The sequence below is a fragment of the Chaetodon trifascialis genome, chromosome 7 (assembly GCF_039877785.1).
Source record: "Chaetodon trifascialis isolate fChaTrf1 chromosome 7, fChaTrf1.hap1, whole genome shotgun sequence".
In the NCBI taxonomy this organism is placed as follows: domain Eukaryota; kingdom Metazoa; phylum Chordata; class Actinopteri; order Chaetodontiformes; family Chaetodontidae; genus Chaetodon; species Chaetodon trifascialis.
The window spans coordinates 1,262,983-1,290,348 of NC_092062.1; the positions used below are offsets into that span (position 1 = coordinate 1,262,983).

At 41.0% G+C, this 27,366-nt stretch overlaps 1 protein-coding gene across 2 annotated transcripts in view; it reads right to left on the reverse strand.

Moving 5' to 3' along the window:
• Positions 1–2,426: 2,426 nt before the first annotated feature.
• The window catches only part of adcy3a (adenylate cyclase 3a), a 114,937-nt gene continuing 89,997 nt past the window's right edge, over positions 2,427–27,366 (reverse strand). The window contains exons 20-21 of one of the 2 annotated variants that reach the window (XM_070966164.1): positions 23,583–23,707; positions 2,427–2,990 (exon numbers count right to left, since the gene is read on the reverse strand). In XM_070966164.1, coding sequence (XP_070822265.1) covers positions 2,811–2,990; positions 23,583–23,707 — 305 coding nt within the window. In that variant the 3' untranslated portion in view covers positions 2,427–2,810. The remainder of the gene's footprint in view (positions 2,991–23,582; positions 23,708–27,366) is intronic. The other variant, XM_070966165.1, reaches the window with a different exon arrangement.

Genomic DNA, 27,366 nt, shown 5'->3' on the forward strand with positions numbered 1-27,366 from the left:
GGAGACTAACCTGTTTGAGATACAAAAATAAAAACCAAGTTGTAATAAATTGGAATTATCCTTTCACAGCAACGTGAAAGGACTTGTAGAATTTTCCCTGCCTGTAGAGGACCATGTAATTCTTCAACTAAATGAAAACATTGCGATTACAGCAGTGATAGGCACTTCCATCAATCCACAGTGTCAAAAATATTTCTACCACAGAGACCTTTGGACACTGTCACCAGTCCCTTTCCTAAAAATGCATCTGATATCCTTCATGTTCAACACAGCTCCGAGGGAAACAAACATCCAAAAGCAGGCAGTGTAGTGTTCTGCAGGAGCTTGAGGAGCAAAGAGGAGAACACAGTAACTCCCAGACCAGAATCAAAGAGAAAGAATGCTTCAACTGTGGAAAAACACATTATGACTAATGCACACACTCTTATATACACCCATGAGCAACAGCAGGTAGCAGATCGGTCTGCATTGTCTATCCTTGGTCCACTTTGATATCCCCTTCCTCATCAATCAGGTTTCTGCTTTTCCATACATGGAAGTATTTTGTAACTGACAGCAACTTAGTCTGGGCATCCAAATGCCACAGTGTTACTGTGCTGAGGAAATGGCATCAAAATTGCTATGTTTGCAGGATAGTTAGTGCGTGTGTGTGTGTGTGTGTGTGTGTGTGTGTGTGTGTGTGTGTGTGTGTGTGTGTGTGTGTGTGTGTGTGTGTGTGTGTGTGTGTGTGTGTCAGCCTGTCAGTCAGTGTGTTAACAATGTTCTGTTTTTATCTGAGAGACATTTCTGGAAAGAGATAAAGCCCATCATTGTGTTGAAATGACATCAGTTTGAAATGTTGAATTTAAAACACAATCTTCATTTAAGTCAGTGAAAAAACTCTATCTGTTTTGTAAATGAAAATGAATGTGGTTGAAACTGGGAGAAACTCGATTGTTATTGTGGCCAGCTTGTGACCCGAGCTTTGGGCCGGCTATGAATGATAATAGCTTTGCCCAATGGGTGAGCAAGGGAGTTACAGTGCTCTGTCTGTTGGTTGACAATCAGGAATTCAAAGATTTTAAAACTATGTCGGAGAGATATGGTCTAGGCCGACACGATTTCTATAGGTATTTACAACTCCGGCAATATTTTCACAAGAATGTTAAAGGATCCTTGCCAAATAATGTATCAGGTATTACCCAGATGTTTACCAGAGCTTATAACTCAAAAGAGAATTATTGGTGAACTATACAGGCACATAGTCGAACTATGAGGCCATATGACAAATTACGTAAAGAGAAAATGGGAATTGTTATCGCCTCAGAGAAATGGACTAATATTATCAACACACAAATTACTACTACAGCCTCACAACAATGGAGGGACTTTTCTTGGAAAAATTGTGTCAGATTTTTTATAACACCAAAACGAAAGTCCAAACAGACTGGACTCCCACCCAAGTGCTGGAGAGAATGTAGCCACTCCATAGCAGACCACGTACACATATTCTGGGGCTGCCCCGCCCTCGGACCTTTTTGGGATGGGGTTCACAAAGTAACCAGAGAAGTCCTGGGCTATGACACTGAATTCTCCTGTTTGTCTTTTTATCTGGGGAACATAGACCTGGAGACATCTAGGGCGGACAGATATCTTTTGAAAGTCTTCATGGCAGCAAGTAAAAAGGCCATAACACAACGTTGGCTTCAAAAAGACCTGCCCACCCTTAAAGAATGGCTAAACATAATTGACACTATCCAAAGTATGGAACAGCTAACTTTTAGTCTGAGACTTAAAAAGGACAAGGGAGAAGCACTTTGGAGAAAGTGGGACAGCTATATTCAAAAGAGAAACAACCTATCTTGATGCATACTTGAAATGCTTTGTCAATTGACTGTGACACCATTGATACCAATGCCCTCACTAGTTTGTATGTGCCCCCCTGTTCCAGTGTTCTTATATGTTTGAGTGTTTGTTTTCTTGTTATACTTGTAAAGTGTGAATTGTGTATGCATAAGCAACAATCTGGAAAAAAATAAAGTAACAAAAAAAAGAAACTGAATATGATATGGGGTGGTTTGATAGCTGAATAGTCATAGAGGATACCACATACCCACAATATCCTTGGTTTGAGTCCAGCTGGGGAGCTTTGTTGCATGTCATACCCCCTCTGTTTGTTAGTTAGCAGGATCATGTCATGGGCCAAGACACATGATTCATTATGGTGCAAATCAAGGGTTTCTATTGCAAGAAAGCGCTTTAAAGAAAGAAAAAAAAAAAAATCAAGTATTTATGAGCAGATGTGCATAAACAAGAAGAAAAAAATGTGGCCTCACTCAACCACATGGCATGATGACTCTTGACCCTGACTTTGCTGCTGCCAGCCTATCCTGTCTAGACTTGCCTTTATATAGTCTCATTATTTTCATTTGTACTGTTTTAATCTTCTAAGAGTCTGTATCTGTGTCTGATGCTCCTCTCTTTTGTTTCACACACATTTTTCAGATCATTCAAATTATCATTATTCATGTTTGGGGTTCCGTGGTTCAACTTGAACATGACAGTTAAACTTTAACACAGTCTTCAGTGCTATATATCTTTTCATGAACAATGAACATGTGCGTGTGCTCAGTAATGAGTGGTGTGTTAGGTATGTATGAAGTGTGCTGCATAGCTTCCAGATAATTTTTCAGCCAAAAGCTCTCTCCTCTGCCCTCTGCATTCATTACACATCACACACCAGATGTGACTACTGTGTAGTGCAGTATAGTGTAGTGTAGTGTAGTGTGTGTGTGTGCATGTGTGTTTGTGTGTGTCTGTGAGTGTGGTCCTTAGCTGTCCACCACCTGGTGAGGCAATGTGACAGACGAGCCATTAATAAATGAGCCTTGTTTGTCTCTACCCTTCAGAAAATATGTGAGCAGCTCCCCTTTCCCCTTCACAAAGATGGGCCCCCTCCTTACAAAGCGGAAGCCGTATTCCTTCAGGATGTTGTAGCAGTCCTCCACCACCTGGGGGTTACACACACACACACACACACACACACACACACACACACACACACACACAACCACAGTACATCACAAGGCTTTCAGAATGTTGCTCACAACAAAATTGAATGTGCAAAATGGTATTTGTGCTTGCAGAAAACAAAAAGACAGAAAAATAAAACAGCACTGAGGAGATGAAGAACACTGGATTTCTGATGACTACTTTTGGATACCTCTAGAAAAGGCTTTGAATTCATATAAATTAAAGCTGCAGTAGGTAACTTGTATAAAAGTAATTTTTGTCATATTTGCTAAAACTGTCCCTATGCCCAGACAGCAGTACATGAAACATGTAATCTGTGAAAAAAACAGCTCCATTGGTCCCACCTACTGCTCTTACTGCGATTTGCAAGAATCCACCTCGCCCGACCACAGCCAGAGGAGCATCTGAGGTAGTGTCTGACATCTGTCAATCACTACTCACACACGCTGCGAACCGCCCCCTCACTCCGCTCATGCTGCTGGCTGCCGCTCAAACAAACAGCTCTGTGAGCGGCGTCAGGAGGCTAGTGAAAGCTATGGCAGAGCAACAGCCACCCGCAAAGGAGAAATTGCCCATACCGCTGCTGCCAACAACAGCATATACGGCTGACAACAAATAACCAGAAAGCTAATATGGTGATTGTTACAGTAACATTTCGCAGTGTGTACGGAATGTTAGCAACTGTGATGTAGCGGCTGGGCAGAGATAGTTTATTTCCGATGCTAAGGCTAATGTTACTGGTTGTCATGGCAGCCGTGCAGATGCCGCAGGGAGGAGGGGCTTGGAGGCAGGGCATGAGTGTAGTGGAGAGGGAGGGGGAGTGACTTGGAACTCCTGTTGGTTCAAATTTTCAGGCTGTCTGCTCTCTTCCCTATCTTACCTACTTCAGCTTTAAACATGGCAACTGGCCTTAGTTGCTGTATTTGTACTCTGTTTATAAAAAAAACAACAGAAAGTAATTTTGTGGTTAAATCTCTGAATGAAGCAGTGGTGGGTCCCACAGGCTGAAGATTTTTCATGTTACAAAGGAACTAACCATTGTAAAACAACTGTAAAAGCTTTTTGTCACTAAGAGGAAGAAAAGCTACAACAAGCTGAGTGACACAAATTCCTAAAATAATATCTAATAGAGCCGTAAATGCATTAGCAAACAGTTACCTATTTACACATCTAGCAGACACAGACCAACATTAGCATTCTTTTGGGTCATGTTTGTGTCCATCTGAGGAATGTAAATCCAATACTCACCCCCTTTTAGCTCTGTTTTTGGTCTCCTGAGGGAATTATTTGGCTTAAGCTGCCAAATGCTCCACTATGTGTACCAGCTAGCCTCTAACAGTGTCTGTCTGGTGTTTGCTGATAAGCAGCTAGTATACAGGGGATTTTTAATAATAAAAATACTAATACTAATAATGAACTTTATTTGTAGAGCACCTGTGGAGATCTGCAGTCTCCTCCTTTCCCCTTTGTGCTCCTGTGTTTTGCCTCTCCTTTTGTCTCCTGTCTGCCTCTCCCGTGTGTCTTGTCTGAGTCTGTCATTGCAGGGTGTGGCCGACATGTGGGGTCAGCCTCTCCTCTTCCTGAGCACAGCAGTGGTCAGTCAAGCAATCAAGACTCACCTGCCTGCACATTTTATGTGGTTTCAGCCAGTATTCGTCAAATCATCTGCTTTCCTTTGTGGTAACGACCTAGACCAAGAAAATCGCTACATACTTTTTTGTCTCTTTTGCTTCGTCTACCTACCTTCCTGACCTTCCCTTTTCTGTGTCCGTGCTCAGGTGCCAAATCCTAACCTTGTCCTCATCTGCGCCCTGCCAGTGTGCTCTCACTGAAGAAATTTGATCTGTCACTTCCTGGACTCAGTCACTCTGGATTCTCTGCCTAGTCTAGATTCACTCATTACACAATCTTTCAATATCCATTAAACTGTTGACCACTCATCAGTCTCCTGTCTTCTGTTTGAGCATGGTATTTTGGGTGCTATATACTCTGAAACCTAAAGGCACAACTCTACCAACACGGACCCAGCCAGCTCAAACAGAGAGATTGTGAATATACAACAAGCCCTGCCCCACCAAGGATGGTTGTTGGGGCAAACTGTACAACATTTGGAGTCATTTCATGCCCAGCAACAAGCCATATGGAACCATATGAACTCACAATGCAATCCCTCTTCTTCCAATCAAGCCCCCTCTCCAACGATCACACAGCTCCCCACACAGCCTACGTTTACACTTAAGGGAAACGCATATCGTCGTTGTCCGATAAAAAACACGTATCTCCACTTTTAACGATTTTGACTTTCCATTGGCTAAGGAATATTCACATTCTCCCCCAGCAACAGGTAGCATTGGGGATCCAAGTGACCAATGGAAAGACGTTTTATTACATCATATATTTAACACGTATCTCCATTGGGTGTCAGAAGTGTCCATCAATGCGCGTATCTCCCGTATGCGCGTATGTCAATCTATTGTATGACAACTGTGTTCAAGTTTTCGACTAGTTAACAGACATTCACGATTGTCATTTGCACGTAGTATTTCACATATTTTCGTTCTGTACAACTCAATCTTGAGGGCTAACCGCTAGCTAACCTTAGCCTGTATATCAGATGATTTGTCATGTCCGTAAACCCTGCTGAAAAATCTAGTAGAATACCATTTAAAAAACCATTAGGAACCATTAGGTTACTAATGGTCTAATGGGAATTGGAACCCCATTAGGAACCATTAGAAGAAACCATTAGGAACCTACTGGTCCCATTAGGATGTAAAACCATTAGGAACCTAATGGTACCATTAGGATGTTAAACCATTAGGAACCATTAGGATTCTAATGGTCTAATGGGAATTGGAACCCCATTAGAAGAAACCATTAGGAACCTACTGGTCCCATTTGGATGTAAAACCATTAGGAACTTAATGGTACCATTAGGATATAAAACCATCAGAGACCTAATGGGACCATTAGGATGTAAACCCATTAGAAACCTAATGGTACTGTTAGGATATAAAACCATCAGAGACCTAATGGGACCATTAGGATGTAAAACCATTAGAAACCTAATGGTACTGTTAGGATATAAAACCACCAGAGACCTAATGGGACCATTAGGATGTAAAACCATTGGAAACCTAATGGTACTGTTAGGATATAAAACCATCAGAGACCTAATGGTCCCATTAGGATGTAAAACCATTAGGAACCTAATGGTACTGTTAGGATATAAAACCACCAGAGACCTAATGGGACCATTAGGATGTAAAACCATTGGAAACCTAATGGTACTGTTAGGATATAAAACCATCAGAGACCTAATGGTCCCATTAGGATGTAAAACCATTAGGAACCTACTGGTCTCATTAGAATGTAATACCATTAGAAAGCTACTGGTTCCATTATGAGATAAAACCATTAGAACACAGGTCCGATTAGGATCTCAAAAAAAATTAGAAAAACAAATTGAGAAACCTACTTAGAAGCAATAAGAAACCTACTGCTGCAACAGAAATTAGGACTAAAATATCCTGTTAAAGGTTACTGTTAAATATCCTCAACTGAAAACATACTTAGGAGATACAGAATAGATCCATCTAAAGATTTTCACTGTTTCAATTAAAGTGGGGTTGGAAACTTAATAACAAATAAAATGTACACCACTGTTTATTCTACAACTCCTTTATTTGATGTATTCAGATGTAAATTGACAATATCAACCACTTATTCAAGGAACTGGAACTTAAAAACTAAAAATTGTATTTCTCCATGTGTCTATCTTGTCTGTTAGCAGTACTATCACTTGAGGTCATGATTTCACCTTTGAAACAGGTGAAGAGCTGCCCTTGGGGGCTCTGCATACCATAGTTCTGATAATTTTTGTGGACAAGCATTACAGTCTTAATTCAGAACCCCCACTATACAGTGTGTTATTGAGTCAAATCAAAACATACTACAAAAAAAGGTCAATGAATCTGTACCAGAAGTGACAATGCAACGTAGCAGTTAAAGAAGAATCCTCCTCCAAATTGCCAGTAATCAGCTGGATCTTTGGTGCATCTGGGGGTGGGGGAGGGAAAAAGGACACAGTATGATTCACTGAAAAGTCCTAGTAGGATTTCAATTTGCATTTAATTTGCAGATCTACCATGGCAGAAGTGTAGCAAAAGACAGCCAATTGAGAGGCCTATGTGAGTTGTACCTGATGACTTGTCTGTATTTCCAGCTCTTCCAGCTAAATACTTTTTTGGACTTTTTTTTTTCAGCCTTTCAGCCTTACAGATTTGCCTCCACATACAGATCTCAGTCACAATGTAAAGGACAGTGGATTATATTGACTATACTAATAATTGATTAATATCTTGTCTTATATACTGCAGTTGATACTTACTAATGGTGGACTTGTCTCTCTGCTGGGTGCCTGTTTTCCCCTGTAAGCCTTGTTCAAGTGCTTGATCTAAAGAAACACAAGCAAGTTTCTCATCATTAGCAGTTATCAGTGTTGGAAATGGGAATGTAAAAAATGTTCAGCAATAAACATAATCACCTAATCATTCACACACACATACACACTGATGCACAGCATTGGGCGACTAGGGGTAGGGCTACACAATTGATAAAAATCTTATCAAAGTCGCAATATAGCCAAGTGCAAAATTCAAACTGCAGAAGCTGCAATTTTTTGATTGATGACATTACAGTCAAATGTGTGACAAAAATGATGCAGAGATGCTCCGGCCTACAAATCTTGTTTCCAGATGTTAGAAAATATGTCAGTTGGGTACAGATGCCAACAAATGTCATATCATTATGATGTAAAAATAATCATTCCCACTAATCAATCTCCGGGCACTTTGGCTTCCTCCCACAGACCAAAAACATGCTCATTAGGTTAACTGGTTACTCTTGGATTGCCTTTAGGTGTGACTGTGAGAGTGAATGTTTGTCTGTATATGTTGCTGTATACGTTGCCCTGCGATCAACCTGCAACCCCGAAAGGGATAGGCAGTACAGAAAATGGATGGATGGATGAATATTTAATCACAATCACATGTTATCTGCCATCTAACCCACACACACCAAAGTTCAGATCAAACCGAAAATATTTCACACCACTGAGTAACTGAATCATATCATGTGTCAATATGTGTTTGGGTGTGAGTGAGAATACAAAAGGGTGCTACCTGCAGGTTGAATGAAGGCCTGAAGTGGAGTTGCTGAAACCAACAACCCAAAAATACATCACAGCAACTCCCAAGGCAGTTCTGGATCTCAGCAGATGCTGCATTTTCCCTTTTGCAAAGACAGAGAGGACAGAGACAGGACAGATCATGTTTATCAAATTTCTTTGTTCTACTAAATTCTCAACTAGTTAAAGATAGGGTATGTGATCATACAGGTGCTGGTCATAAAATTAGAATATCATGGAAAAGTTGATTTTTTTTCAGTAATTCCATTCAAAAAGTGAAACTTGTATAATGTATACATTCATTTCACACAGACTGACATATTTCAAGTATTTACTTCTTTTAATATTGATGATTATACCTGACAACTAATGAAAACCCCCAATTGAGTATCTCAGAAAATTAGAATATTGTGGAAAAGGTCAATATTGAAGATATCTGGTGCCACACTCTAATAAGCTAATTAACTCCAAACACCTGCAAAGGCCTTTAAATGGTCTCTCAGTCTAGTTCTGTAAGCTACACAATCATGGGGAAGACTGCTGACCTGACAGTTGTCCAAAAGACGATCATTGACATTCCCAAAAGGTCATTGCTAAAGAGGCTGGATGTTCACAGAGCTCTGTGTCCAAGCACATTAGTAGAAAGGCAAAGGGAAGGAAAAGATGTGGTAGAAAAAAAGTGTACAAGCAATAGGGATAACAGCACCCTGGAGAGGATAGTGAGACAAAACCCATTCAAAACTGCGGGGGAGATTCACAAAGAGTGGACAGCAGCTGGAGTCAGTGCTTCAAGAACCACCACTCACAGACGTATGCAAGACATGGGTTTCAGCTGTTGCATTCCTTGTGTCAAGCCACTCTTGAACAAGAGACAGCGTCAGAAGCGTCTCACCTGGGCTAAAGACAAAAAGGACTGGACTGCTGCTGAGTGGTCCAAAGTCATGTTCTCGGATGAAAGTAAATTTTGTATGTCCTTTGGTAATCAAGGTCCCAGAGTCTGGAGGAAGAGAGGAGAGGCACAGAATCCATGTTGCCTGAGGTCGTAGTGTCAAGTTTCCACAGTCAGTGATGGTTTGGGGTGCCATGTCATCTGCTGGTGTTGGTCCACTGTGTTTCCTTAGGTCCAAGGTCAATGCAGCTGTCTATCAGGAAGTTTTGGAGCACTTCATGCTTCCTGCTGCTGACCAACTTTATGGAGATGCAGATTTCATTTTTCAACAGGACTTGGCACCTGCTCACAGTGCCAAAGCTACCAATACCTGGTTTAAGGACCATGGTATCCCTGTTCTTGATTGGCTAGCAAACTCCCCTGACCTTAACCCCATAGAAAATCTATGGGGTATTGTGAAGAGGAAGATGCAAGATGCCAGACTCAACAATGCAGAAGAGCTGAAGGCCACCATCAAAGCAACCTGGGCTCTCATAACACCTGATCGACTCCATGCCACGCCGCATTGCTGCAGTAATTCAGGCAAAAGGAGCCCCAACTAAGTATTGAGTGCTGTACATGCTCATACTTTTCATGTTTATACTTTTCAGTTGGACAACATTTTTAGAAATCCTTTTTTTGTATCAGTCTTAAGTGATATTCTAGTTTTCTGAGATACTGAAATTCGGATTTTCATTAGTTGCTAGTTTAAAATCATCAAAATTAAAGAACTAAACATTTGAAATATATCAGTCTGTGTGAAATGAATGAATATAATATACAAGTTTCACTTTTTGAATGGAATTAGTGAAATAAATAAACTTTTCCATGATATTCTAATTTTATGACCAGCACCTGTATGATCACATACCCTATCTTTAACTAGTTGAGAATTTAGTAGAACAAAGAAATTTGATAAACATGATCTGTCCTGTCTCTGTCCTCTCTGTCTTTGCAAAAGGGAAAATGCAGCATCTGCTGAGATCCAGAACTGCCTTCTAATTTTATGACCAGCACCTGTATTCAATAGCATCTATTTTTTATATTCATTAAAATGGTATTTACATGTCGACAGCAGAAAATATCATCTGAGCTCTGAAAAAGGAATGAAACAAATGCAATCTGTAGCTCCTGTAAAGCCCTGATTGAATAACATTCAATCCAATTCAATATACCTTTATTAGTCCCGCAAGGGGAAATTCCAATTTACAGCAGCACCAGTAAAAGATAGATTAGATAAAAAACAGCAAGTATATACAAAAGAGTGTAATAAAAATAAACATTATTTTAAATTATAAATTGTATTTGCATACTGTTGTACAGGATGGATTGCACAGATTATTGCACAAATGATTTCCCAGATTATTGCACAGGTAATTTACAGATGATTTTCAGGTAAATTATCAGATTACTTTGAGCAGTTATTATTGTGCGGCCTGACAGCTGGAGGAAGGAATGACCTGCGATACCGCTCCTTCACACACTTTGGATGTAGCATCCTATAACTGATGGAGCTCCTCAGTGCAGTGAGTGTGTGTTGGAGGGGGTGGGAGTCATTGTCTGTCATGGAGGACAGTTTATCTGTCATCTTGCCTGTCATCCTCCTCTTCCCCAACTCCTCCACCTGACAGGCAAGCTGTCCTCCATGAAAGACAATGATCATCATCTGCAAGTGTTGTTGCCTCTGTAGAATTATTTCACAACTAAAGACAACTAAATGAAAAAGGGATATTTATCGAATGAAATGAATCTGCTCTGATGCAAATGTATCTTTCTTCATCTGTCCATCATTGAATCTTCCATCGTTTCTCAAACAAACAGAAGCACATGGCTCATTATAATGCAGAATGACGTCACCTGTCGACCCTCACGTTGGACATTTAATGATCGATCATCACACGCAGCGCTGATATTCAGATGTTAGTGAGGGCTTAATCCCAGCTGGATTACTCATAAAACGTCGGGTGTTATCTCAGTTTGAAGGTCCGTTTAACCAGACCGTTCAAATATAAAACTTTTGAGCAAACAGGAGACAAGGCTAGTTTGTGTTGGACCAAGTGTGGACACAAGCTAACGGTTTACAGCACTGCAAAGTAACGTTACGTCAGCTGTAACGCTAAATTATGTTACGTGTGCTTTGCTGCTCATATCAATAATGCATAAATATCAATAGCAACGTTACATTATACCTGTGCAGTAAATGAGGTTAACTCAGCAACGACCAATGTTAGTAACATAACGTTAATGATATGACAAAGACTGGCTGCCTGTAAACACGTCAACCTCCGTCTAAACCACATTCCAGATATTAACGCCATGATTCATGACAACAAGCTAGTTAACGTTGTTACCTGTAACATTAGCTAATTTACTTAACAGTTAGCTAGCCTAACAGTTTGAAAACATCACCATTCTGAGTTAGAGAATGAACACAAACATTGCGTTAGGTTATTAATTTACAGAAAATAACAGGGAAATGCTTTCTTACCTGATATCTCCAGGATAACAGTTATAACCGTGAAGTTCACTGTGTGTACACTGTGTCCGTACTCCAGCCTTTTGTTCTCCGTTTAAATTCCACAACTCAGATTCGCTCAAAATAAAAAAAAAGCCAAGCAGATGTAAAATAATCCAGGTAATAATCCAGATAATGCACTACTAGTGGTCCACAGTCAGGACATGTGCTTGCCGAGGTGCGCATGTCACTGGCTTGTTAACAAAGTCGTCCATTGAAGAGGAACGTATTTTTTTAAGCACTGTAACGTAGCGATAGAAAACATTAGCGTTACCACATTTCTTATTCAAACACGATATCACCGTTATAACGTTACAGCGAACACATATGTGTGGTAAGGCTAATGAAATCGTCGTCGTTAGTGTTAACGTTTACAGCTATCAGTATAAGTCAGTGTTTACGTAGCCAGTTAGCTTAACGAGACGACTGTCCCTCTTCGTCGCCAGAAGTTGAACCAGCCACAACGACGTGCTTCCTTTTCAGATGCTCGTGCATCGCCGTCGTACTGCCATGGGAGGCAAGTTCTGCCTTGCAGATTTTGCATTGCACATGCTTATCTTTTCTTTTGTGAATGCTCCCAAACTTTAGAACTCCGTTACCGGGTAGACATGATACTGGTCTGGCATAACTTCCGGTGACATGACGACTGACGCCTATTACCATTACTGCGCATGTGCATCAAGGACAGACAGGGAGACAAGGCAGCGGAGGGTACAGCGGCAGTTTGCGAGAAAAACAAAGCTTCAAAAAAATAAACGACGCGCCGACTACTAAATTAGTCGTCAACGATTTTGATAGTCGACACAGTCGTGACTAATCGACTAATCGTGGCGGCCTTATTAGTGGACCAACTGACTAGCGCTGATGATTGTGCGCCGAACCATTCAAACCTACGTGTTTTCAAAAAGAAGACGTACACAGTTGTCATTGGCCAGTTTCTTTGATGACAGCCACATTAACCAATCACATTCACATAGATAGATAGATAGATAGATAGATAGATAGATAGATAGATAGATAGATAGATAGATAGATAGATAGATAGATAGATAGATAGATAGATAGATAGATAGATAGATAGATAGATAGAATTACAGAGAAAAACATTAAAATGTTAATATGGACATAAACTGTTATATAACGAACTACATATTTAATTACAGATAATTACTGTCATTTTACATAAAACTATGTATTTTTTCTGAAAAAAAAAGAGAAATAAATGTATTTGTTATTATTGTCAAAATACTTAAAATACTTTTTTTTTTTTTTTTTTTTACAGTATAGCCTACACAAAGACCTACTGGAAATCACAGAGGCGATTGCCAAAGAAGGCTATAACATCTGTGTTCCTCCATCACATTAGGAACCATTAGAGACCACTACACCCTGTAGTGACCTCTAGACCACTGTATAGTGACCATTAGACTGGTATAGAAACGCCTGTAGGAAACATTTAGACTTCTGTAGGAACCATTAGACTCCTATAGGAACCATTAAGACTCCTGTAGGAACCATTAGACTCCTGTAACATTAAGACTCCTGTAGGAACCATTAGTAGGGACCAGTTAAAGTCCTGTAGATTTGTGTAGGGGATAATAGAATTCCATTAGAGAAACAAACCGAACCATTAGGAAAACACAAGTAGCCATTAGAAACCATTAGAAACCATTACAAAGCCACCAGGAACCATTAAAAACCAATAGAATATGCCTAATGGTTTCTCTGACTTTTTTCAGCAGGGAACACAGACTGTATACCGTCAGTACTTGGCAGACTTATTACAGCATCTAACGCTAGGCTAATGTTGTCCTTGCATGATGCATGCATGCCAAATGTATCTGTTCAGGAGGAAACACTGCACCGTTTCTTGTAACAAAGCATCTTAATAGTCCACCGATACACGCAGGCCGAAAGGTAAGTTTCTGCAGTAATTTGTGTGGTGCAGTGTTACGCAGGAACAGAGAAATAATGACAGGGGTTTAGATGATATCTTTGGGTAAATAACTTTAGGTTTTAAGCAAGGGATAGACGATAAACTCTGTGATTTCCTTGACCCGAGTCAGACTGATGCATGTGCGTTAATACAGTATTAGATGACTCTTCGCCTATATGGACTAATCTGATTTCAACACGAAATACCAAAAAAATCTTAGATTAGGGTAATGTGCTATGTGGAAATGTAGGACAGCCTGCTATCAATAGTTTACGGATTTAGTGGGACATGAACGGGAGACTCAAGGCTCGTAAATGACCGGACATCATTGGAACGCATTATTTAAAAAACACGTATGTCCAACGTCACTCACAACAATGCACGTAAATCCAATTAAAATACTAAACGGGTTGCTAATCACTGTGTAACTATAGGTTTTCATTTCGAGTCCTAAGTGTGTCTAATTACTGTGTTTTGGGTTTAATTTGTAAGTTAATTGACGAGTAAAACACTTTTTTCATGCTCCTGAAAAAAACGAGTTTTGGAGATACGTGCTTTTTATCGGACAGCGATGATATGTTTTCATGCGGTTTTTAAGAAGAAGAAATCCTATATTAGTCACATTACATTCACAACATGCAGAGATAGGGGGAGAAACTGCACACGCCATGCATTTGTGAAATTCTTTCTCCACTTTTAATCCATTCTGGTCATCCTTCCTCCGTGGCAGACCAGGAGTGGTGGGCTGCCAGCCAACCGGCGCCCGAGGACCAGTTCCTTCATTGTCACCATTGGTCAGGTGGTGATCTTCTTGCATGTTTTCAGTGGGGGTATATTTATGGAGGATAACCCAGGTGAGCACAGGGAGAACATGCAAACTCCACACAGAAAGGACCCCTTCCTCGAGCAGCAGGCACTGAAGGCATGGTGGAGGACATGCCACCAGCGCCCACAGCGGGATTCGAACCGGGACCTTCTACTGTAGCTGTGAGGCGACAGTGTAAACAGTGTGTGGCCTCTCGTTTAAAGGCAAATGGAGGGTTTTTTTGGTGGAAAACGATCATTTTTAAAAACTCCAGTGGAAAGTGGAGATTTCTGAAAACGCCGGTTATTTGTCAGCGTGTAAACTGGGTTAAACGGCATTTTAGGTTTCGAAATGTCACAACATGTGACTGAAAATACTTAACGTCATGTGAGCGACCTATGTTTACACTCATGCCCATAGGTTTGGCATAGTTATGATGGCGCTAGATTGGTATTTATCGGGGTTCATGTAAACGACAGCATTTTTGAACGATGTTGTGTGCATGATGTTATTTTTGAAAATGGAGGGGCCAAAATATCCATTTTCCAAAAAAACCCTGCTACATGTAAACGTAGGCACAGTCCTCAGTCCAGGCAGCCTCAGCTTCGGCCCTGCCTGTTGTCAGACAGTCCCACACTATGGACCTGGGGCCATTTTCTGGAAGTTTGGTAAATGTTGTGGTTTCCTTCTCCAATGCAACATGATGTTAGTCAGTCAGAGACCACTAAACTTTCCCTCTGACATCTCTAAGATCTCATATGTAACAGGGCTGAGGGTCAGTATGCTAGAGAACAGCTGGAGAATTTAACGTTTGAGGGCGCTCATCACTGAAGTCTGGAATATGTTTTACCTCCCCACTATGTGGGGAATGTGGTTGGAACACTGCTGAATCTCAAACAGGGGATTGCAGTGTTCTTGAAGGAAATGGTGAACCAGGGCTTTAGCAGTGTTGCTACTAATTGAGTCGACTTTTGTCTAAAAGTGGGAAAATTAAGTTGTCATCTTGTTGAATTGTTGAAAGACTTGAATCTTAGATTTTTGAAATATAGATAACACCAAAACGTGTAACCTTGGATGCAATCCAGGGAGCTAGGTTTTGTAGCAGAACTGCCCTCTAACTGACTCTCCTTTGCAGTTCCAGCTGCAAGGAGTTAATTATCATTTTGGCTATTTACAGAAAGGCGCTAATGTGGGGGGTGATATCGGACCTGAAGCTTTCCTTCCCCCCATTCCTTCAGGAGGACTGCGATCAACTACAAAGGATTGCCTCATGGAGATGCTAATTTTTTAATTTTTTTTTTTTTTACAGCTCCACACCAGACTTCTGAATGGACAGTTTGCAGGCCTGAGAGTGACCCCATCAATCAGATAGCACTGACAAGTTGTAAATCAGACATTCCTGTAGCATAATTTTTAATAACCTGTACAAATGTATATAGACATAGTTGCTGTTTTCTACCCTGTATTTTTGTGAACTTTTATATTTTTATTATTTATTTATTTTTAGATTTATTTTTATTTTTTTTTTACCCCTTATGCCTGCTTTTTGTAACCTGCTTGCTGTAAGAACTAAATATCCCCAATGTGGGATCAATAAAGTCCTAAAGTCCACAGACCATTTTCTGTGTCTGTGTGCTTTCTTTTCTATCATATGAGGATAATGCAATCTATATGTTTGATTCAACTTTGGATGTTCCTACAGCATTAAACTCACTAAACTCCCTAAACTGGATATTTGATATTAGGCAATTATAATTAGTAGTGCTCAGTTCGGCATATATGATCTGCCTTTCTTTGTTTCTTTGTTCTATTAGTTGGTTATGCTAGTAGTTATCATATATGTTAGTATGAGTATCGAAGAATGTTGTCATTAGTCATCAAAAGGTGTCTGATGCATGTTGTGAACAATGTTGAAATGCCATTGAAAAATTGATCATTTCAAATATATGTGATTGACCATAGTGAGAAGCCAGAGTCCATCGCACGTAATCATTAGTTAATGTTTTCGCTCTATAAGATGAAATCACAATGTTCACCTGTAAATCATGAAGGTCTGTTCATCACAAGACATGCCTCAGAACGCTGAAATAACACACCCTGCAGCATACGTCAAGCGCTCACTTCTTCTTTGTTTGACTTCCACTTCACTGGACGTCTTCTTTGTCTCTCTGTCGTCTCAGTTCAGTGTTCGAGACCAGTCTTTACTTGTTCTTTACTCACGTCACTTTTTCAGCATTTTAATTTTGTTTAGTTTTTGCTCGTCTATTGTCTTTTGCCCGCCTTTTGGCGTGTTAATTTAATCTTTGTCTACTGACTGAACTTTTTTTCAGAGTTAAAGCCTAACTCTTTTTTTCGTTAACCATTAAAGCCAAATCACGTAAGAAGATTTTTACAGATACTTTTGATTGTCCTTCGGAAGTGTTTTCAACTTTATTTTTAACGAAGTTTTGCCATTCGGCCGTCTTTGGACCGAAGTCTTCATCTGTCTGAGTCAAATAGCAGCCGAAAGAGCCGCTCCTCATCTGTTGCCAACACCGGAGGCCGTCCAGCTCCTGAAGCATCTCTGTCCAGTATCGGCTCTCAACCGCTGTTCGACTGGTTCGCCCTGTTAGAGCGCAGTGCAGATGGGAGCTGCGAAGGACAGCCTGTGGCCCCTCCTTTTCAGTTTGGGACCAACCACCATAGGAGCGCCGCTGGCAGAAAAGTAGGCATTTTAGGCTGTAACAATCTCAATTCTCATTAGACTCGCATTGGCATTCATTCAAGAAATTAACATTGTGCTTGTGTCCCCATTTTTCCTCAAAACTACTACTGTCCAACTCGTTCAGCTATTATTTTGCCATAGTTTCTTCATTCAGGTATTTGTGTTCCATCATATAATCCATATTATTTGTTGTATTATCCATTATTCATATACATTCTCATTATTGTGTCAAATTAATAATACTTTTCATTTAAGTCTTTATCAGACGGTGTCCTTTTGAGCTGGAAATAGATGATCCCTGATTCGAGAGTTTGTGCTTCAGATGATGAGATTGACCTCCAATTAATTCCTTTATTATTATTAAATCAGCATTCAAAGAAAAGAATAGATAAAATCCTTCTGAGCTGAGGAAGGTGGTGTCCCTTTTTATATTAACAAGTGCAAACATTAGACCCACGGGTTTAGTGACTTAATTTCTCTACAGTTTCTTTAGTAAGGGTTTTACTACAGCTGTAGGCATCTAGGAATATGACTCTCTTTAATTTTTGATCTCATGAATGGACTGTATTTGTATAGTGCTTTTCCAGTCTGATGACCACCATATTTCAACTGTAGGGATTTTGTGGAGAGGTGACAAAATTAAGATTACCAAGAACAGGTACCAGATGGTCTGTGATGTGTCTGACTATGCCACTGGCTGTTTAAAATCACTGGTGTGTTCAAGGAAGCGGCATGGGGTCTGTCTCATTTCTGAACCACCTGACTGATGATGTCTGTTGTTACCGTTATTTAATAGTTCATTGATTTAACTGCACTTCAACATGGCAGGTTTAACTAACTCCTTGATGGATGGTTGTGGAGGAGGTGCGGAGGGGGGATGTTGGGTCCCTGCAGAATGTGATGAAGACGGAAAGCGGGACGTTGGATCCCTGACTGGGACAGAGACATTTTCTTAATGCCTGGGGTGATGGGAAACAGATGAGGCTGGAGAAATACAGGCTGTCTGCTCGTGTGCGTTGTCCTTGGCACTTATCTTTGCATACTTGTTTTGGTACAGCATGCCAAGAAGATGGCACTGATTGGTGCTGAGCAGTTTGCAGCCAGTGATGTTTGTTTGTATACCATCAGGTTTAAAGTTGTCTTTGCAGTTCGAAAAGATATTGAAATTGTCAATAAAATTTATCCCATAGTTGGGGCATGCCACTGTCAGCCATGATTTCAGGGCAAAGAGTCTGATGAAATATTCGATTCCTTTCCCCAAGGTTGGAATGGGGCCTGATATGAATACATGCTATGACTTACAGTCACTCGGGTTCTCCAGTAGCAGGCAAAAATATCTTTCAGGACCTCAGAGCCAGTTTTCCTTTGTAGAATGTGCGACGGTCCAACATAAATTATGAGCTTCCTGTTGTGTAGATGTGTAGAGAGTATTACTAGTAACAGCCTTGTTAGCTGTCGGACAGTAGTGTCACCAATTGTTAGATTTTCAGTCTTTGCCATTCTTGCACCCCTGGTTATAGAGTCTCCAATAAGGATGGCGTCTGTCTCATCAGGTTACCAATACTACTTCTCGCCCTCAGTTTATCAAATGGCCCTGGGCCTCAAAGTGGTTTTAGGACTATTTCTTGTAATTTTGGTCAGCCTTAATGGTAGTAGTGTGATTAGTTTCCCTGGCCTCAACATGGTTACTGTAGTATTTGCTGTTCGTTGTTAAGAGTCAGTGGGTCATACCTTTTACAATGAAAGTTTGGGTGGTAGAATGAGCATTGATGCCACCTGGTTTGATTTCTTAGAGGCAAAGTCCTGGCTGGAGTTGGAGTATAATGCCGGTGCTGTGCCAGTAAGAAATGTCATTAGGGAAGGCAGGTTTGGGAACCTCAACAGATGATCCAGTGGTGCTAGGGCACATTCTGGGCAGCCTGTCAGCCAAGTCCATGACAGGATGCCCTATTGTCTGTACTGTACTTTGTCGTTCTCACACATTTGATGCAGTGTTTCAATCTTATTTTCAAGCTGTGCAATTCTCTCAGTCAGTTGCTCACAGTTGCCATCATGTCTCTGTCCTGATCCCAGGTTTCCAGTCACAGAGGCAGCAAAGAATCTTGTGCTGTTTGGAGGTCATGCTCGCACCGTAATGAAGAAGTAATAAGGGAAAAAAATATTCTGGTAACCTTCTATTTCTTTCAGAAATTTAAGTCCCAGTGATTTATAAATAACCAGGATCCACTTTCTGTAACTTTTTGCAGAAAAAACAAAGATATCAGTAAAAAAATGTAAAGCAAAGCAGAGAGCGAGACCTTTCACTGAAAACAGCTGCCTGTACTTCTTATGCTTTACTGTCTGTGCTGATGGAGGGGCAGTAGTTTCTTTATTCTTTAAACAACACAGGAGCCAGTATCATCCTTTGTGGCAACAGTGTCCTTCAGTGCAGTATATGTAAGAGACCAGGGGGGTATTCCAGAAAGCGGGTTATGTGAAAACTCAGAGTAAGTTAACCCTGAGATGAGGGAAACTCTGAGTTTTCCCTTCCATAAAGAGAGATAACTGAAACTCTGAGTCAGTCACCATGGTAACAGACTCTGTGATCATAACCTGCTCGCTGGCAGGTTTACTTTAAGAAACCCTGAGTTTCTACCTGTCTCCTCCCACATGAAGAAAGCTGGTAGACATGGATTGCCCGTTCATTCCCAATCCGATTGATATCGAAGCCCAACTGATTCGAAACGCTTTACGTCGCGAGCAAATCTTCTGACCGAGATTAGGTGTCCTGTCATTTCCAGAGGAATATCTGTTCAAACGCTACCACTTTTCATCAAACAGTAGAATTTATCTCGATGACATTCTCCGGCCATACATCACCAACCTCACACACCGCGTGTGCTCACATCACAACAAAATTTATGCATAGTGCTACATTTTTCTTTTTGCAAATGGTAGTTTTTTGTACAATATTGAGGATGCAGAGCACTTCGGAAAGGCAACAGTGTGTAGAGCTGTGAGGAAAGTAACCTCGCACTGAAACACCTGTTACCAATGATGGTAGTGACTGGTGACTGACGTAGAAATCATATATTCTTTTATTTTAAATTCTGATATACATTCTGCTGCGACCTCAGAATGGGTTCAGTAGCTTAATTAGCTGTCATTTTGCAGGGCTTCCAAATGTGATAGGATGCATAGATGAGACACAAATTTCTGTTACTGCGCCTGCAGAAAATGAAGGGGACTATGTGAATAGAAAATCCTTTCAGAGCATTAATGTCCAGGTTTATGACCTACCATCTTAAAAATGATGTACATGAAAATGCATACATTACAATACACTGTAACCCACGTCATTCTCTGCACTGTGAAGATCATATGTGATGCAGCTTACATCATTACGAATGTAGAAGCCAAGTGGCCTGGCTCTGTACATGACTCCCAAATCAACTGGGAGTGTAGTCTGATCAACAGATTTGCACGCAGTAAGGAAGCTAAAACTTTGTACAAATGTTCTTTGTCTCCCTTTTAAATGCGCTCAAATGTGTCCTCTATAATTACAGGAGTGTTTGATGGCTACCTACTGGGGGGTCGAGGCTATTCATGTCAGCCCACTATGTTGACCCCTTACCCTGACCCTGAGCCAGGGCCCCAACAACGTTTTAATGTGGCCCACTGCAGGACTGGAGCCCAGGTAGAGATGGCCATAGGCATACTCAAATCCTGGTTCCAGTGCCTGCGTAAGCTCAGGGTCACCCCAGAGAGGGCATGTGACATCATTGTGGCATGTGTTGTTCTCCATAATATTGCAACTGTTAGAGGAGAGCAACACCCTGCTGTACAAATGAATGACCCTGAGGATAACCATCCCATCCACCCTGCAGACATGCAGGATGGAAGGGCTGTAAAGGACCTAAACAGCAGAAACTACTTTTGATTAAAACAGTCAAATAATGACAAATTCACACATGGTTTGATCTTCTTTATTCCCTCTAAGTACAAAAGCAGCAGTTAGGATTTGTAATATAGTTCCATCCATTAACATATTTCACCTGTGAAGTGCATCCACCTCAACTGGCATCCCAGTAATAGAATTTCAAGGTCTGTTTTTCTAATCTGGCGATCCAGATAGACCATTTCCTTTTCACTTTTCTCTATACTCTTCATGAAGTGGACTCTATACAACTCCTTCCCTGGTAACTGGGAAACTTATGGATGACATTTAAATCCTACAGTTCTACATACAGATTTAACATGGTATTGACCAAAAATCTGACTGTGTCAAGCTGCCCTAAGGAAGTTGATGGACCCTCCTCCTGGTGATGGCCAGTTGTTCTGTTGAAGGACAAGAATGTGCTGGTTGTTTGTCCATTATCTAGGCTCATCACTTCAGTGTACATGTCAAACTCCAAATTCCACTCCAGAATGTAAAGGAATGTGAATGGGCAGAGCACTGCCAGTAGTTATACATAATATTAAGACACACTTCAGTAGGCCTCTCTGGATTGCTCCCTGTGGCAGCAGACAGTGTTTCATCATCATCATCATCCTCCTGTGATGAAGGAAAATATACTGTTTCAGAATACTTTGGTGGTGGATGTGGCCCTCCACCTGTTTTTCGGGCCTCTGCCATCTCTCTGTTGGCTGAGCAGAACTCAAATGTTAATCTTTTTTAAATTAGCATTTTATTGAGTGTTCGTGGACACATCGTCACATTTTAAATGACCTCAATACCTATAAAATAAAAATGTGTAAACATTGTATCAAGTGTTAATCTACTAAGTGGGATATTAAGTGAGATGACATGTTAAAACAACATGTTGTTAGGGGTTTAAATTACTACTTGAAGTCGCCACTGAATTAATATTCACTTTGTTTAATAGCCTAAGTCAATTAAAAAATAAAATTAAAATCAAAGTGAGGTACAATCATAGCCTAGCAAAATATGCCTTACCTTTTTGAATGATGTTTTTATATTTCATTTTTCGCTGCTTCTTTCTCTGCTGTTGAATTGCACCTAAATGAAAATCAGATTTTATTCCTACTTACATTCATAACTGTATGCTACGATCTTTAGTACAGTTAAGTGTTAAGTCAATGGAATAGTACATTCAAACTTACGCATTGTCTCGGGTAGCAGTTTTCTCCCATGCCGTTTCTCTCTCCTTCGCTGCTGCAGCGGTGATATATTTACGCCGAAATATGTGCTCATACTCCACATAGGCCTGCAATAAGACCTCCAACTCCATCGGGGTAAAATAACTTGATCTTTCTTTCTTTTTTTTGGTTTTTTTTCAGGTGTCATGGTGACTCGAGGTATCGGGGCTCTATTGATTGGCTTTTTATAGCTGCTGTGCACGCGCGCAACTCAAGGTTAACATACTCAGAGTTGATTGAACTAACTCAGATCAGCTGTTCTGGAACCGGATACTCAGAGTTTCCCATCTCAGAGTAAGTCAACTCAGAGTTCAGGGATAAACTCAGAGTTTGTTGAACCTCCTACCTGGAATACCCCCCTGCTGTGTCTTTGCCCATTGTCTTATTTGTGTGTTTTTTTTAAAACAAAGTCTTTTCACACTGTCTTATAATTTATGAAAATGTCATTTTGCAAACTTGGAACAGTGGTGAATCTTCCTCCGAAGAGCCGGCCTACCAAAATTCCTCAAAAAGCACATTGACAACTCATCCAGGACATTACAGAAAAACCTACATGAAAATCTAAGGAACTGTATGCCTTGCTTTCCTCAGCTAATGTCAGTGTTTATGATTCCACCATAAGAAAGACTGGACAAAAAACTGTATTCATGGGGGAGCTGCAAGGAAAAAAACAAATTCCTCCACATCCTTCAGATGCGAAAGACTGATATCCAGTTATCAGAGGCGTTTGGTTGTATTAACTGCTGCTGATGGTGGCACAACATCATTAAGATTAGGGGGGCAATTACCTTTTCACAACCTTTTTCCTTCAATTAATGAAATGTTACGTTCATCATTTAAAAACTGTATTTTGTGTTTACTCAGGTTGTCTTTGTCTCACATTCAATTTTGTTTGACAATCTTAACCAATTGGGTGAAAAATAGAAGAAATCAGGGAGGGTGCAAATGCTTTTCATGGTATGTCAATTAAATACAAAATTTGATATTTGACAATTGCAGTTCATACTGACACATACGTTTCTTGAGTTTCCGCATGATCTTGTTTCACAAAGATTTTAGACAAAAAAAAATTCAAACCTTACACATTTTCAAACAGTTGTGGCATGAGAAAACTATCTGGGAAACTATAGTGAGGTCAACAACATCTGGTCATTAAATGGAACTATACACAGATAGCAAGACTGTCTCTCCAAAAAAACTATCTAGCTTGGTTAAATTTACAGAGGATAAACTTGGACGAAAACATTTTGTTGGAGCAAAGGTTTAAACCCACTCTCAAAAAATTCATTTTGAGTATTTTGCAAATAAATAGTGTTGAATAACCAAGACATCTGCAGTAAAGCCCTGTGTTGTACCTGGATGTTTCCCATAACCCCTGTGGACTCCATGCGACTGGCCACGTTCACAGTATTTCCCCAGATGTCGTAGTGGGGTTTTCGGGCACCAATCACTCCAGCTAACACTCCACCCTTATTCAGACCTGGAGGAGAGTGTTGACACATGTGACATGTAAGATTAAGACTTTTAAGACTATACTTGTGAGAGCCTGGCTTATCATTTACCCAACCTGGGTCTTAATTGTAATGTAGCTCCAAACCTTCTTCCCTCTATTCCTTTTATATTTTATATATAGTTTTGTGCATCTTTAAGTTCCAATAACATATTCAGCAGTTTTACAGCTGAATATTACAGCTGTATCTGCGGAGGTAGTTAGACCAGCAGCAACAGCATTACTATAAAATCCAGTAGGACAAGCAACTTGAGCAGACAGACAACCAGACTTCCTTCTGTTCTTTAAAAGAACCATATCACTGATTTTACAGGTTTTAGCATATTTGCTCTCTATATATAACAAATATGCATTCAGCAAATGATGAAAATCATAAGAAAATCAATTAGCAGACTCTTGAAACTTGGTAATGCTGTTTAAGTGCAAATTGTTTTGAAGGGTCTGCACTGCATTACCCCCACAGTAATAATGCAACTCTAAAATAAAAAAAATCTGATGTTCAATGTGGTGGATTATGAAACTGTAGAAAATGTCAGGAGTCAGCTAACTGATTTTCATGTTATACAGGAATGATTAAAACCAATGGATATCTTGAATGGCTGGAAAAATAAAAATAAATAAATGAATAGTACAAATCAATAACTATACAGCATTTGAAAATGTTTAGCAGACACGTAAGTAAACTTGGTTTGTAGCTAAAACAAGAAACATGCAGAAGTGAAACAGGAAGTAACAATGGTCAATGGTCAACAGTCAAAGTTGAATAAGGAGCTCTGAAAATGAATAAACATTTACATTCACAGTATGGGTAATAACTTCAACATCAAACAGCCAACAAAACCTCTCTGTTGGCTTGTGAGTTTGCCTTGTATACTCTTTCTGTTCACTCTACATGAGTCATCATTTCCAAGATTTTAGCACTTGAGTTGGCAAATTAAATGTGTTATCACAGTGATGCACAAAACTACGGAAATGAGACCCAATGTGTAACAAAAAAAAACAAAAAACAAAAAACGGGATTCCTTAAAGCCGCACTATGTAAACAGCTCACAGTGATGACCCAACACTGAAATTGGTCACTTGTGTGGAGGAATACCCTAGTCTAACCATACTGACACCAGAAGATGGATCCATGGGGCTCTATTTTCGACGCGCCGGCGGTGGAGTAGTATTTTCGGGTCGCAGGCAGGCACACGGCGCATTTGATATTTTGGTATTTTGGTAAACCGAGGCGTACAGAGGTGCGCTAGGATGGGCGTTGTGGTGCAGTAGGGGGGAGGTGTCGGCATAATGAGCCAGCGCATTGGAATTTTCGACCATTTCGGTCTGCGCTGGTGGCGTAAAAGTGCGCTGAAAGCTCGCCACCTCAGACCTGGTCAACTCTGTGCACCAGCGGCGCAAGCGGATTTTCGTGAACCGGCGGAGTCGTGCGCTCACGTCACCAACACCACACAGTCAGGTTTCCACAGTGTCTGGCATTTCACTGCGATCAATTATTAGCAACAGCCGCAGTTCAATGCAACTATCTGAGTCAGCACATACAGTCAGACCTAAATTTATATATTTTGATCAGTATCTCATCTGACCACATCGAAAGCGCGTTCGGCACGCGTAATGGTCACTCACCCTGACTGAATGTACACAGGTGAAACAGGGATGTCTGGTGATCTGTGACTCAAATTGTCTGGTGACAATCGTGCATGCCACTTTCCCTGGGTCGGCACATGACTCGTTCATCGTGGCGAATTCTAGCATCCCTACAGTCTTTCAGGGGGACACCCCTCTGGATGGGTGGCTGCTAGGTAATAACGGCTATCCACTGAAAACGTGGTTAATGACGCCATATATCACACCGTCAACAAGATGGCAGCATGGTTTTAACGGTGTTTTGAGCAGTGCTCGGTCAGTCATCGAACGCACACTGCGATCAATAATTAGCAACAACCACGATTCAATGCAACTATCTGAGTCAGCACATACAGTCAGACCTATATTTTGATCAGCATCTCATCTGACGAAATTGCAAGCGCATTCGGCACGCGTAATGGTCACTCACCCTGACCGAATGTACACAGGTGAAACAGGGAGGCGCTGTGCCAGCCAGAAACAGCCGTGGCATCCTACAGAGCATATCTCAGAGCACTCGAGAGACAGAGAGAGACAGACACATGAAAAAAACGGAAGTGATGATCGTTGTCCACTATTACCCATGTCATTTCATTCCAAATACAAATGTTGTCATTATAATGCTTAAGGTTATTTACAAAGATGGAGTACATCATTGCTTTGAGGAGGATGAGGAGGCCCAGGATTTACCATCTAAGGACCTCATATTTCGACATCAGAATCAGAATCAGAAATCCTTTATTTATCCCCAAGGGGAAATTGTTTTTGTTGCAGTGCTCCTTATAAGAATAAAATTAGAATAAAATTAGAAAAGAAAGAAAAGAGAGAGAACTATATATATAAAAAGCAAATATAAAAACAAAATATTTATATTGAGAATATATATATATAAACAAAATATACCACAAAATATAGAACAGAATATAAAACTATATATATATACTGAGAAAAAATAAACAGTATATACAAACGGGTGTGCAAAGTAATACAAACGGATGTCAGGGGATACGAGTGACATCAGTCTCCTGGAAACTTGCCATGCACCTGGCCAGCAGCAAGGTGAGGCGAGGAGCTGCTGTGATTGGTGAAAATTTGACTCGGCTGTGCCATACCCACTCCACGCCTTCTCGCCTCCCTCTTTCCGAGTTGCACCGCTGGGTGTGACTAAGGCTACGTTCCCACCAAACGCGATGAAACAAGATCGCGCCGCAAGATTATATACAAAGTCAATGCAAAGATGCGATGTGAAGCGTCATTTTGCCGGGCGACGCGATGGCCACGATTGCGCGGCGCGATGGACGCGTTGGCCGAGAAAATCGCTCTCATCGCATCGCCCCATCGTGCCATCGCTTCATCGCTCGAGTTGAAATTATAGAACTTTTGCGGCGGATTCGCGTGAAGACGTGCCGCGACAGCCTATCAGTGTTGAGATCGTCATCGACGTGCTGACGTACGGATGTGGTCGACGAGAGAATGAAATGGCGGAAGAAATGTTGTTGTTGGGCGGGCTAGTGGCGCGACGCGATGACGCGTCAAGGGGTTTTTGTACCAGCGTCACAACTGGAGCGTCTGGCGCGACGCGATTTCATTTGAGGCGCGATTTGAGGCGTTTGGTAGCCTTAGGCTACGTTCCCACCAAACGCGATGAAACAAGATCACGCCGCAAGATTACATACAAAGTCAATGCAAAGACGCAATTTGAAGCGTCATTTTGCCGGGTGACGCGATGGCCGCGATTGCGCGGCGCGATGGACGTGTTGGCCGCGCCATCGCTTCATCGCTCGAGTTGAAATTATTAAACTTTTGCGGCAGATTCGCGTGAAGACGCGCCGCGACAGCCTATCAGCGTTGAGATCGTCATCGACGTGCTGACGTACGGACGTAGTCGACGAGAGAATGAAATGTTGTTGTTGGGCGGGCTTGTCGCGCGCCGCGATGACGCCGCAAGGGGTTTTTGTACCAGTGTCAAAACTGGAGCGTCTGGCGCGACGCGATTTCATTTG